The following is a 15,020-nucleotide window of genomic DNA, read 5'->3' as shown; positions in this document are numbered from 1 at the left end:
TGCACTACCATACTCTGTTTATTTATTTATTTATTTGCGAAATTTCTACCCCACCTTTCTCTACCCTGAAGGGGACTCAAGGCAGATTTAGGTTTAGCCCATCATGCAAAGAAAGCAGTTAGCTCTGAGCAGTGTAATGCCTCCATTATTATGAATTGAATTTGGTTAATAAAATCAATGAAACATGACTTGAAAAATTCTGAAGATCTGACTGCCTGGTAATATGATCATCATTGTAAGCAATCGCCTTGTCTTCCAAGGGTAGAGTCTCAGTGGTGATTGTAGAAATCTATTCTGGATCGACATGATCTTTCACAGTGAGGACATAGATTTCCAGATGGAGGGCAGTCACAAGGCTTTGCTTAATGCATTTTCCTCTCTGCACGTTTCTCTCTTTCACCTTCTATTTGTCTCTTCAAAATCCATAGTACTGTTGGTAATAGCTGACCACCTATTAGAACGCTGGAGGGCCAGGGCTTCCCATTTCTTGATGTGAATACCACATTTTTTAAGGTTAGCTTTAAGCCCATCTTTAAATCTCTTACTGTCCACTGATGTTCTGTTTTCCGTTTTTGAGCTGAGAATAAAGTAGCTGCTTTGGGAGATGATGAGCAGACATTCAGACAAAGTGGCCAGTCGAGTGAAGTTGATAGTGGAGAATCATTGCTTCGATGACTGTGTCTTTGCTTCTTCCAGAACACTCACGTTTGTCTGCCTGACTTCTCAAGAGATTTGCAGGATTTTTCAAAGGCAGCACTAATGGAATCTTCCCAGAATTTGAGAGTGACGTTTGTAGACCATGGTCCATGTTTCACAGGTTTACAACAGAGTTGGAAAGACAATAGCTTTATAAACAAGCATCTTGGTATCCCTATAAATGTCCCAATCCTCAAACACTCTCTGTTTCGTATTTAATTATTATTGCCTTGGGCAAATTGAATGGAGGAGACAGAGAGCTCCCTAATAAATAAATACTATGCAGATAACATTAAAATTTATGCTGACTGTTCAATTTTCTATTTTCAAGTTCACCTTCCCTCTTTTGTATTCAAAACAAATGTGATGATGTTCATTGTCTCTGCCTCTTAGCAAAATATTGTAGCATTTTATGTTGCACAAGTTAACTTTAAATGAATTTATTTATTTACCTCATTTTTATCCTGCCTTTCTCCCCATAGGGATTCAAGGTGGTTAACAATAACATGGAGACTAGGACTCAAAGCAGTGGGTTCAGATTACAGGAAAGAAGATTCCATCTGAACATTTGAAAGAACTTCCTGACTATAAGAGCAGTTCAGTGAAACTCTGCATCGGAGTCTTGTGGAAACTTCATTGGAGGCTTTTAAACAGAGGCCGGATGGCTATCTGTTGGGAGTGTTTTGTTTGTGCTTTTCCTGCATGGCAGGGGGTTGGACTGGATGGCCCACGTGGTGTCTTCCAACTCTGTGCTTCCATGATTCTATATTTTAATTTGTATTCACAAGTCCCAATTTTAGGAGTAGTTGTAAAGTATCTTAAATGTCCTGGTGGAAAGAAAAAGCGCATTGTAGAACATATATTAATGGTTCATAAACATTCTGCTGAAGTTTTTCTTTTTCTTTTCCTGAGGACTCACACCAGCCTTTTATGACAAGCTCTATTGGCCACCAGAGGTTCAAAAAAGATGGCTTTGTTCCAATAAAAATGCTGAGGGAAGATGAAACTCTGAGATTATGAGGAAGGATTTGGGTCCTGTTAATAGACAAAAGGCATGGGCAGGAAACACATGTGTAACTGATGTCGATGCTGAGACCAATGATGTTATACTTGGCAAAGCTGTTTGTAATGACTCAACATCTGTAAATTGTCATACTTGAATACTAGTCTGTGGAAAAAATTCAATAAGGGGATCAAAAAACTGAGATACATTTAATTCTTGCTTTTTATGTCCTATGTCTCCATGCCACATCTCGTTTAAGAGTGTGCCTTGTTTCTGGCGCTTTACCATTTCCTAGTGTTACTACAGAAGGTCTGTAGAGACAAAAAGGAGTGTTTGGCAGAGGAATTTCACAGGGAGTTCGAAGTGGAGGCCCAGATTTCTGTTCCATTCTCTACTTAATTTTCTTTTAATTTTACAAAAAAAATGTTGAGGGAGCTCATGCAGGCACATCAAATTTGTTTTCTTGCCTGAGGATGTAGAATTGTAGCAAGAGCAAGTTTGTAGAAAAGGTCTAGTATCTTGAGATCCATGTATTCACACTATCAACGTATTAGGAAGGAAGATGTTGCCTTGGATCCCACAGAGCAGACTATCTTGCAGGAAAATCACACATGGGATTTTTCTGAGGAGGAGCTCGATTCCCAAATGCAGGAGGTAGACACTTGGAGAAAAGTTACATATAGAAGTAGAAAGACCAGGAATCATTCTGTAAGTTCGAAGTTACAGAATCAATTCGAAGCTTTCTCCAACATTAGTGATGATGCAGAACAACAAGAAGTGCAACAAATCTTGTCCTCAGTGAATGTGAAGCACATGGAAGGGCCTCTGCCAAAGCTATTCTAGATAAATCTTCGGAGTGTAGCTTAGATTTATAGGAAGATATCAATATATCAGACATTCTAGGTCTATGCTGATAGTCTGAATTTATTTTGGATGAGGCAGCCAATCTTCTGTATGTGGAATGTCGTTCTGGGTGATGTTTCTGGTTAAATGAGATCCAGGTCATGTCTACCAGGGCCACTCTGGAACAGAAATACTCTGTATTGGCCCCAAAGATGGTCACACATCATTACTCACCACGGCAATGGTAGATAAGTATACAAATGATCCAGCCAGTTCGAGACTACATCTGCTCCGCTGGACCATCATCTTACTGTCCATGTTGTTGCTGCCAGAGAGCTCTATGAGAGCTCCTGTTCATTGTGGTTCACTGTTCACTGTGCTCGCATGTGGATCTCCCCTTTTCAAGACACAGTTGGTTGAACCCATGGATGCAGAAACCAAGGATACAGATTGCTTATACTAGGCTTCCATGACTGTATCTTCCCTAACTGGTAATTGTAAAAAAAAAACAAAAACATAGTGGATGTACTGATTTTGTACTGGTCTTTAAATTGGTGTTCTGGAGGTAGAGAGTTGGAGTGTAGGGACACCTTCATTATATTCCAATTTTTTTAAAAAATGAAACAAAACAAGATGGTGTTGTACAAGGGCTATCCAGAAAGTACATTACGTTTTGGAATTAAAAATGAACAAAGTATAGGAGAAAACATTTACCATATACAGTTGAAATCCACACCCAAATACCACATCTCACATAGTCGCCATTCAAATCTAGGCACTTATCATAGCGATAAATGAGCTTGGAAACTCCTTCCCCACTAAATTCTGCCGCCTCTGTCGTCAACCACTTGTTTCCACCAATGGGGGCGTGGCTGGCAACGCAGCGTTTTGGCGACACTGCATAGCTGCTGGAAGGGGAAAGGGTTGACGACGGAGGCGGCAGAATTTAATGGGGAAGGAGTTTCCAAGCTCATTTATCGCTATGATAAGTGCCTAGATTTGAATGGCGACTACATGAGATGTGGTATTTGGGTGTGGCTTTCAACTGCATATGGTAAAAGTTTCTCCTATACTTTGTTCATTTTTAATTCCAAAATGTAATGTACTTTCTGGATAACCCTCGTATATTCGGCTGATGAGTTCATCTAAAGGTCCTACAAACAATTCAATTTGAACGCTTAGTGATAGTGGCTGACTCCCAGCACTAATAGTTTTCCTGATCTGTGCGACATGTAGTTAACTAGGACAGCTTATAGGCAATCTTTCTTTATATTTCATTCCTACAGACAACCTTTTTAAAATGAATTCTCAAGTATGGCTGCCAACCCAGCAACAGCCAACTATAGTCCTTAGTTTTCAGGAGAGAATACTTATTAATAACTGATAAGTGTTCATGACAACTGGTTTGTCATGGGTGTGGTTGTTCTAATAAGATTTTAAGAGTTGCTATATTGTATGACAATTGGAACCCCGGTGGCGAAGTGTGTTAAAGCACTGAGCTGCTGAACTTGCAGACCGAAAGGTCCCAGGTTCAAATCCCGGGAGCGGAGTGAGCGCCCGCTGTTAGCTCCAGCTCCTGCCAACCTAGCAGTTCGAAAACATGCCAATGTGAGTAGATCAATAGGTATTGCTCCGGCGGGAAGGTAACGGCGCTCCATGCAGTCATGCCAGCCACATGACCTTGGAGGTGTCTACGGACAACACCAGCTCTTCGGTTTAGAAATGGAGATGAGCACCAACCCCCAGAGTCGGTCACGACTGGACTTAACGTCAGGGGAAACCTTTACCTTTACCTTCTATTTTATGACAAGGGAAAAAAGTGGTCACTGCTCACTTGCATGTGTTTATTTTAATCAGTGCAGATACAAAATAGTCCAATATACTGCTACTGAGGGTGAGATTAGAAAGAAATCCAGCCAGCAAATTGACAACGTAGTTCAATCCATCTAAAAGAGGCACTCATCCTTACCAATATGTATTGGCATAGGGAGGAGAGAAAATGTATAGGTGTACTGTGTATACTTTGTATTTGCTATGAGCAAGCAATTACATTGCTTTCAAGCTCACAGAAATACAATGAATGACAATTCATTTTCTAGCAGGGAATTAATCCCAGTTCTTTTGTTTGTATTCTTAGAACATGGACTTTTAAAGTAGAGTACTCAGCCAGAACACAGACACATGAGAACTCATTAACAACTGGTTCCTCAATCAGAATTCTGGAAAGCAACTTTTCAAAAAGAGCCATTTTCTCCATCTGTTGCAATGCCCCATCAAGGTGGTTTTGCTGTCCATTTCTTCCCTGTCTGCATTTTCAAGTGAAAATATCCTTAAGGCACCTGAACTATGAACAATTCCTCACCCTTTCCCTATGCCTGCCCTGACTTGGTATCAAATGTCTCTCTTGGCCTCATAGTGTCAAACTAGCTGATTCTTTCTTAGATATTTGTTTTCTTTGGCAGATATAGGGAATGCTAGATCTCGGTCTCTGTGCTGGTCCCCGTCTTTTCAGAGGAGTTGGTCCCATTCATGTTGTCCCTCCTTTCCAGGGCCAGTTTTATATCCAGTTCTCTTAGCTGTTTCAGGAAGCCGCGGTTTGGGAGAATACACCTGTGCTGGAGGACTTGATCTATGGCATCAACCACCGTCATGTTCTTGTAAATCATCAGATAAGCGAGGACCAAGGCAGCTGAGCGGCTGCGACCCATGGCACAATGTACCAAAATCTTGTCTGTGAAAGAATAAAAGAGAGACACCATTCAGATTCTGCACTCCAAGTATGATGTCAGGCCTTTTTGTAGTCACTTCCTGGGAAATTAGGATCCAATGCTATGCTAAAGGAGCCCTCGGTGGCGCAATGGGTTAAACCCTTGTTCCAGCAGGTCTGCTGACTTGAAGGTTGGGTTGCTGACCTGAAGGTTGCCGGTTCGAATCCATCCCAGGGAGAGCGCAGATGAGCTCCCTCTGTCAGCTCCATGTGGGGACATGAGAGAAACCTCCCACAAGGATGGTACAATGTCAAAAACATCCGGGCGTTCCCTGGGCAACGTCCTTGCAGACGGCCAGTGGATCAGGGGTCTATTAATCCTTTATGAGGAATTAAGAAAATAAACAAGAATGTTTACTACATTGTGAATGCAACTACCATTCATCATACTGTGAATGCAACAGTTTGATTATGATTTATAACCACTTATCTGACATTTATATTCATTTATTGTACATAGTAAAGGTAAAGGTTTCTCCTGACGTTAAGTCCAGTCGTGACCGACTCTGGGGGTTGGTGCTCATCTCCATTTCTAAGCCGAAGAGCCGGCATTGTCCGTAGACACCTCCAAGGTCATGTGGCTGGCATGACTGCATGGAGCGCCATTACCTTCCCACCAGAGAGGTACCTATTGATCTACTCACATTGGCATGTTTTCGAACTGCTAGGTTGGCAGAAGCTGGGGCTAACAGCAGGCGCTCACTCTGCTCCTGGGGTTTGAACCTTGGACCTTTCGGTCTGCAAGTTCAGCAGCTCAGTGCTTTAACACACTTCGCCACTGGGGCTCCTTACTGTACATAATACAATGTTTAATTATATCTAATACATTGTTATTATTCCATTAGTGGGTACTTGTTGGTTAAACCCTTGGAAACCAATTTTTTCTTATTAAGCGACCAATTATCTCACACCAGAAGCGGCTTGCAGTTTCTCAAGTTACTCCTGACACACACAAAAAAGTGCTATGCTTATGTGCTGAGGTTTTTTCAAGCCTTCCTCTCAGGGTTAAAATACAGGTTAGAACAGGTATTATAAATAGAAATATCTGGGATTCGCTTTAAATAATATATTAGTGTTAGAGACTAGTTTTGGTTACTGTTGTTTTGTCTTATTTCTCATATTAGCCCTTTTTATGTGTTTTACTATTTAATCTCTTAGGTCTTTTCAAGTGCATTCCTATTCATAGATCAATATGAAAATTTGCTTGTTTCGCAGTAAACATTCATACGACTAAGCTGCATGAAGACCCAGTCATATATCGTGCATTGTTAGAATGATTTGTGAGAAAGGTTACATACAAATCTTTTAATTAACAATTAGAATCTTCTTCCGCAGCGATGTACTAGATATTCAATCTAAATCTACTAGCAATGGCTCTACTGCCCCCTCCCTTTCCCCCCATTTACCCGACACATTCACACACATATGAACAATTAGATATTTTTCTCCAAATATTACAAAAAGGCTGTACTCTGTCTTTAGTTACAGCCACTATTTACCACTTTTGGATTTCTATTATTGGGAAATCTATGTAGAATAATGATCATTCATTATTTTTTGGAGAGAATTTGCTTTCAAAGCAGCTTACATACATGGTGCCATGTAGGATATTGATAAGATGATGGGAAAAGGATAATAATGCTCATAAAAAGGTAAAGGTTTTCCCCTGACGTTAAGTCCAGTCATGTCTGACTCTGGGGGTTGGTGGTCATCTCCATTTCTAAGCCGAAGAGCTGGCGTTGTCCATAGACACCTCCAAGGTCATGTGGCCGGCATGACTGCATGGAGCGCCGTTACCTTCCCGCCGGAGTGGTACCTATTGATCTACTCACATTGGCATGTTTTCGAACTGCTAGCTTGACAGAAGCTGGAGCTAACAACGGGCACTCATTCGTTCCCGGGATTTGAACCTGGGACCTTTCGGTCTGCAAGTTCAGCTCAGTGCTTTAACACACTGTGCCACCGGGGCTCCCAATAATGCTCATAAGTCTTGCTTTTAAGTAACATAGTTTATGTTGTCTCTATGGCAGTGGTTCTCAGCCTGGGGTCTCCAGATGTTTTTGGTCTACAACTCCCAGAAATCCCAGCCAATTTACCAGCTATTAGGATTTCTGGGAGCTGAAGGCCAAAAACATCTTCCTTGTTTACCATTGCTCTCAAATTATGAAAAATATCTTGATAGGATAATGGGTTTAGGTGAGGCAGCCCTACGCAGGATACTGCTTTGCAAATAACCCCAGCGTTTAGAGGCCATTTTCCTTACTTGTCTCATTCTGGAGTGCTGTATGGATGAACTCCGCAGCAGAGTAAAAGAACGGGCTGAGATTAAAGGTGGGGAGATCATCTGCCTCCACACCGTGGTATTCGATATTCATGTCACTGTAGTATTCTGGTCCTGTGTCCACGTTCCACCGGCCGTGGGCTGCGTTGAGGATGTGGGTGAAGCCAGCTTTTTCAAGGCTGTAACGGTCCAGTGCAGTTTTCCTGTTTTCAGAGCAGTAAAAAAAATGGTTTACCAGGTAGGTGGCACTAGGGTATCACTTTCAGATTCCAGGAACAGATGGCTGGCCTAACACTTCACAACTTTTACAACAAGTAAGGAGTTTTGAAGGAGCCATTACAAGTGTAGTACTACAAGCAGAACTTGAAACTTGCCTCACTTCAGTCTAAGTGTGCTTAAGCTAAATTTCAAGAGTGCTACCGGTACTTAAGTCTGTTGGATGGAATAGACCATACTCTCCAGCACCAATAGTTTCAGTCATACAACTAAGAGTCAAACGATGCCAAAATGAAGTATGTGCATGTCTCTGAAATGGCTCCAAACACCATAATTTCCTAGTGCAACAGCTCAGCTGCATCTCTAGTTTCAGAAAACTAACATGTGCTTCCAAAAACCACTCATGTGCCTAAACAAAGATGTGTGAAATCAATAAACAGGAACTTTGATATTCTGTAACTCCTGGGCCATATCTAGAACCATGGTTTCAGAAGCACAAATGCCCCTTTAACATTAAAATGTGGTTACTTTAGAGTGGGAAAATGCCTTTGATGACTCCATTTAAGAACATGCTTTGAGAACACTTTCTCACTTTGTATTTTTTGATGCAGATGATTCATATTTCATACAAATAATATTTTTAAAGAAATTTAATCTGCCCAGTGGCAAGCAATCTCAGGGGGGAAACGGAAAATTAAACCACAATGATAGTGCTTCTTTAAGGTATCCTACAATAGCCTGTGTGACTTAAAATAACAATTATTTAGGAATGTGGATGTTGGGTTGTTGTATGTCTTTCGGGCTGTGTGGCCATGTTCCAGAAGTATTCTCTCCTGACGTTTCGCCCACATCTATGGCAGGCATCCTCAGAGGTTACTTAGTTTATCCATACCTCACAACCCGAAAGACATACAACAACCCTGTGATCCCGGCCATGAAAGCCTTCGACAACACAATGTAGATGTTGTTCCCTATCTAGTCATCACAGAAGATATGCTGAAGATATTTTGCATAATTGATAACCTGGCCCCATAGCCACAACAATAGAGACTGCAATGTCCTTTCCTGTAAACCAGTGGTTCCCAACCTTTGTTCCTCCAAGTGTTTTGACCTTCAACTCCCAGAAATTCCAGCCAGTTTACAGTTGTTAGGAATTGTGGGAGCTGAAGTCCAAAACACCCGGAGGACCAAAGGTTGGGAACCACTGCTGTAAACTGAGCATGAAGGCATGACTAACACAATACATTTACTATAGTTCTCGGATCTCTCTCTCTTGGCTATGCAGTTCAATGACATCTAGAGGGCTACAGAATTCCTAGTCTGTAAATTGTGAAAAAGCAAGAATGTCCCACTGATTTGAGAGTTAGGGTAAATCATATCTAACTCAGCTACTTATAGGCACAATAATATAAAGGTAAAGGTAAAGGTAAAGGTTTCCCCTGACGTTAAGTCCAGTTATGTCTGACTCTGGGGGTTGGTGCTCATCTCCATTTCTAAGCCGAAGACTGTAGACACCTCCAAGATCATGTGGCCGGCATGACTGCATGGAGCACCGTTACCTTCCCGCTGGAGCGGTACCTATTGATCTACTCACATTGGCATGTTTTCGAACTGCTAGGTTGGCAGGAGAATATAAAGCTACCTCAATCTATTTTTTTCATATGGGATCTTCACATTCAAAGGAAAGATGTACTTGAGATAGTAGTAGTGATTATCATACATTTTAAATTTTGTCCAGTATTGATACCTGAAGGATGACCTGTGTAGAAGTACAAATGGTAAAAAAGGAATGTAGTTGATGTACAATGCCCTACCTCTTATGTAAGGATTTTGCATATGAATAAGTGACATATGTATAAGGCTAAGATTTGCACATTTGTAATTGCCAATACATTTTAAAAATATCACAATCTGAAGTGCCAAAACCATTAGTCTTTCTAAGTATATGTTTTATACATTGTTAAATATGTGTGCATATTTGTGTTCATTTCTTGGGGTAAATTTTAGGTACCTAGCATCTTCCTGCCTGCCTTGCTATTCAAAAATCCATTTTCTTGGTGAACCAGCTTTTTTTCCTACCCCAAAGGCTCACATATTTTTTAAACAGGTTTTGGGAATGTCAGCAAAGCTGCCCAATTGGGTGCTTCATGGTTGGCCAGAGAAAGCCAAGCAAAAACTTCATTCTGGTCTGGCTGTATAAACCAAGCCCAATGGCCTTATGCTCAGTTTATGCCAGAACTTTGTCTCCAACACTTTGTTTTCTTTAGCTGTTCTGGTTACTCTGGTTTTTGCTATATACTTTTCTTCACAATTTTTGTTGGTTCTGGCATGGGGCCCAAATCCAGTTTTTTCAACTCTCAGATCCAGTTTGGAGTCCCTTATGAGGTCTTTGGGGGGCAGGCAGGTGGCTCTTCCCATATGTATTGCCATGCCCTTCCTTCCAGAGGCACCCAGAAGACACATTGGAGGAATTGCTTTTCATCCGCTGGCAGGCAGGTTAACTGATGCCTGGATCCAGACCATACTGAGCCCGGCCTCTTCAGCCGTAGCCAGTAAAACTCTGGCTTTTCTCATGCTAACAAATGTTATCTGTTTTCATTTATCCTCAGTGGAGTTTCACACACTGCTGAGGCTGCAAAAATGAATGAACTGAAATGTAGAACCTAAGTCATAAAACATTTTTCTGCCGAGCTGTGGTAAGACTCCTTGTTATTACATTAGTTGAAAAAGTAAGAGTCCTTCATCTTGATTTCCAAACTTCTACTTTTCCACACACGTTTCCAATTCCTGACTGTATGTTTTTGCAGCTCTCTGGTAAAAGGCTTTGGCTAGGAGAGCATCCCATTGAACCTGAAGTTTTGTTTATTCTCTGTCTGACAGCGCCCGTGAAGCTTTCAGCCTTTCCAGGCAATGTCTTTAATGAAATCCTGTTCCAGAAGACCACAAGGCAAATTAATGTTACAAGACACCCACCCCATAGAAACACACGCATTTTTGGTCTGTTTCTTTCGAACTTACAGCAGTTTGGGGAGGCTGTGCTTTCACGCAGAGGCTTGGCACGTTGCCCACCCCTCCTCCACTTTGGCTCAGCTCATCTCTGACAAAAACAGCTTTCCCTCTCTAGAGGGAGGGGACCTCTGTGGCCCCATCTGCATTGCCATGTAATTCAGTTTACTGCACTGAACTTGATTATATGAATCTACACTGTCCATGAATCCACTGTCCACGGAGCCCCTGATGGTGCAGCAGATTAAACCACTGAGATGCTAAACTTGCTGATCGAAAAGTTGGTATAGTGTTCCCTCACTTATCGCGGGGGTTACGTTCCAGGACCACCCGCAATAAGTGAAAATCCACAAAGTAGGGACACTATATATTTATACATTATTTTAGTAGTTATACACTATTTTAAGTCTTTATCAACCAATCGTGTGTTGATAAATCGCCTCCTTCTCCTCCCGTTGCCGCTTGGGCTCCTTTTCTTTCCCTTCGGCTTCTCCTTCCTCCTTTAGGCTGTAAATTGTAATTTTTATTATTTATATAATATTCTTTTAGAGTTTATTGAAAAATCGTGAAACAGCGAATCCGCAAAAAGCGAACCGTGAAGTAGTGAAGGAACACTGTAGTCCAAATCCAGGGAGCAGGGTGAGCTTCCGCTCTTAGCTCCAGTTTCTGTCAACCTAGCAATTCGAAAACATGCAAAAATGAGTTGATTAATAGGTGGGAAGGTAATGGCGCTCCATGCAGTCATGCTGGCCACATGGTCTTCTAAGCCGGCTCTTTGGCTTAGAAATGGAGATGAGCACCAAACCCCAGAATCAGACGTGACTAGACTTAGTGTCAGGAAAACCTTTACCATTACCTTACACTGTCCATATTAAATAATAATAATAATAATAATAATAATAATAATAATAATAATAATAATGGACTTCCGAATCCAAACTGACAAAGTTCTGGAACACAACAGACCAGACATCACAGTTGTAGAAAAGAAAAAGGTTTGGATCATTGATGTTGCCATCCCAGGTGACAGTCACATTGACGAAAAACAACAGGAAAAACTCAGCCGCTATCAGGACCTCAAGATTGAACTTCAAAGACTCTGGCAGAAACCAGTGCAGGTGGTCCCGGTGGTGATGGGCACACTGGGTGCCATGCCAAAAGATCTCAGCCGGCATTTGGAAACAACAGACATTGACAAAATTACAATCTGCCAACTGCAAAAAGCCACTCTACTGGGATCTGCGCGCATCATCCGAAAATACATCACACAGTCCTAGACACTTGGGAAGTGTTCGACTTGTGATACGAAATCTAGCATATCTATCTTGTTTGCTGTGTCATAATAAAATAATAATAATAACAACAACTGTGATGTCTGGTGTGTTGTGTTCCAGAATTTTGTCAGTCTAGATTCGGAAGTCCCACAGTATCTTTGCGTGTTCATTTTCCAATCCTTGTGCAGATTTGTGATCCCACCAGTTATTATTATTATTATTATTATTATTATTATTATTATTATTATTATTATTATTATTATTATTATTATTATGGGCTTTTGGTACATCAGTGTTATACAAGAGGAACATATAGCCAAAGACCAAAGTGCTAAGTGAGAGCCATGGCACCAGCTGGAAACAGGTAGAGATGGACAAATAGATTTTAAAGCTAGCTCATATACAAAAAAATAATCATCAGGTTTTCTCCTCTTCTGAGATTGCCCCTTCCACATGAAGAACCAAGGAAGCACAGCAATTTCCTGACACTTCAGCTAATGCCCTGGAATCTGGCAACAGTCACTGCCAGGATATAATAAATATTTTAATGAATGAACTATCCAAGATGTTTGCATTAGGGCACTGTTTTTTCAGCTGTTGACGATGCATGAGTCTGTCACACCAGCCCTAACTGCCTTTAAAAATTATTTTCATATATTCCATGGGACCTGGCCATTTCTATGGATTTTAATTGCATTGATTACTTTGTGCGAGGTAATACTTTAGCATGCGCCTGTAGGACAGAATTTATCACACATTCATCCACTTGTGAAAGTCTGCCTTTCTTGGGTCCTGTAAAGCACTTGGTTGAGACTTTGCAGGAAAATATGGAATTGCAAGTATTTCTCCAACAACGAACATTTACCTTGCTGATGTTAAAATGTTGACCTGCAACTCTATTGCTAAGTTCTTCTGCATATCCATTGGAATTTGACATTTGTGGTTTTTGACATTTTGAGGTGCAATGAGAGATCACAGTGAATGAAATACGGGTCTAGTAACAAAACGTTTCAAAGATACAACCTTGCTCAGTTATGGTGGTTATACACTTACAGAGTGCATCACGAGATCGTGATGGAGATGGGTTTCCCGTCAGAACTGCCACGTGTTACGCCAGAGCAATTGTGTTGGGGGGGATATTTTTGAAAAATATTGTGAATCGAAGGCACCATTGATTGTAAGGCACACCGCATTTTTGGAACCTCCTCACAGATATAAGCATTCTTAATCCACAATGCTTCTCCTCCTTCCTTGTTTGGACTATTTTTCAGAAAAAAGTTATAACTCTGTCATACTAAATTCTAATAATGAGACTCATCCCACCAGGTTTCACTGATGCCAATTATATCATATTTGCTTTGTTGTATTAAGAGTTCAAGTTCTTCTTGTTTATTATCCATGCTCTATACATTAGTGTTCATGGGGTGCTCCTCTCCCAGCTTGTTATTTAATGTTTTTTCCTTCTTAATGTTGAGTTCTTGTACTGTTTATAACAGTTGGAGTGTTCTGTCCTGTTAAACTCCTGCCTTCAAGAATACCATCTCCCTCTCCCAAATAACTCAGTTCAAAGCCCTCCTGATCAGGTTTGTGAGACTCTTAGTGAATATGTTCTTGCCAACCTCTGTGAAGTGCAAACCATTCCTTGCAAGAAGCCCAATTACATTAAACCTCATCATAATTCTATTTGTTTGTTTATTTAAATAGCACTATCAAATGTGCATGGCGCATTATAGTAACCCAGCCCCAAACATCATCATCTGCCAAAGGTATACAAAAATATGTGTCTATACACATGCACATGCAGAGGGGAGGAAGAATAACAAAACAAACTTATACAATGCCACTGAAAAAAAATTCAGATAAAATGAAAAAAAAAACAACAACCCTGTGAAGTCTGAAATTTTGAATTTGGCACTGATTACATAACCCAACCAAAAAAAAATTAGGCCTGTCCCTTGGATTATTTGCATCCCTGATTCAGAAAATCACATCAGCACTAGTTTCTTACATAGGGTTATCATAAATTTTTATGGGTGAGCAGATGATGACTGGTGTACATATATGGTCTGTATCTTAAGTACTAGAGCCAATAGGGGACAGCTGGTGCCATTTTTGGAATCAGCAGGTCATATACTCAGAAAAAGGGCTAACGTTTGAGGCACCAAAATGTGTGTTGGCCAGTTACCATTGTTTGTGCTTTGTCACTGTTTTGACAGACTACACATAGCTCTAGATCTATGGGAAAGTCTAATTACAAGACTAACATTAACAGCAGTGGTGAGCATGTTACTCCATGTATTTCTTCCAATGTGCTCTTGAATCCCATACCTAGTTCAGAAGTCTTGTGGAGAACCTGACAAGCAACTAGGTATGGGATGCAAGAGCATGTGGGAAGAAATACACGGGGTAACATCCTTTTCCCTCACTCAGGCAGTCTCTCCCTTGTCATAATGAATAGCTAAGATCTATGTTCTCAACTATTTCAAGGCAGTAATAAGTAAGTAGATTTAGAATTGCAGCAAATGAAGAAATTATGTGGTGGACACTTCCACCTCGAAAGCTCACCACAGAATTCTCACTCATCTCTTTCTTTTCCAGTTATTCACCTATTGCTCTGCTGATTCATGTGCACTACTTCATTGTGTACACATAGCTGTTGTAGATCAGTCACCAGAGGTTGATGGTTTAACGGATGATTTAGAGAGGATTGTCAGCTTTCCTGTGGATAATTCAGAGAGGATTGTCAGCTTTCCTGTGACACAAAGTTCAAGCCTGGAAAATTATGGCTCTCTCTGTGAGAAAACTGGCTCGGAAAGTGCAGGGTCTCAAGGGAATTCAGGGGAGTCAGAAATAGCAATAACAGATAAGGAATCGAGTGAAGAGCTGCGGAGCTCAACCAAAGTCTTCATTTACAAATCAAACCTGAAAATAGAT

The 15,020-nt window shown here is 40.9% G+C and overlaps 1 protein-coding gene across 3 annotated transcripts in view; it reads right to left on the bottom strand.

Annotated features, from left to right (window-relative positions):
- Positions 1 to 4,368: 4,368 nt before the first annotated feature.
- Positions 4,369 to 15,020, bottom strand: part of dusp29 (dual specificity phosphatase and pro isomerase domain containing 1) — a 71,920-nt gene continuing 61,268 nt past the window's right edge. For all 3 annotated transcript variants that reach the window (XM_008114221.3, NM_001281713.1, XM_062974329.1), the window contains 2 exon segments: positions 7,573 to 7,793; positions 4,369 to 5,273 (listed from right to left, as the gene is read on the bottom strand). In XM_008114221.3, the coding sequence (XP_008112428.1) occupies positions 5,017 to 5,273; positions 7,573 to 7,793 (478 nt within the window). In that variant the 3' untranslated portion in view covers positions 4,369 to 5,016.

Source organism: Anolis carolinensis, chromosome 3, assembly GCF_035594765.1.
Source record: "Anolis carolinensis isolate JA03-04 chromosome 3, rAnoCar3.1.pri, whole genome shotgun sequence".
In the NCBI taxonomy this organism is placed as follows: Eukaryota; Metazoa; Chordata; class Lepidosauria; order Squamata; family Dactyloidae; genus Anolis; species Anolis carolinensis.
The sequence above is the reverse complement of the archived record's forward strand: the minus strand, read 5'-3'. Positions and strand labels throughout refer to the sequence as shown.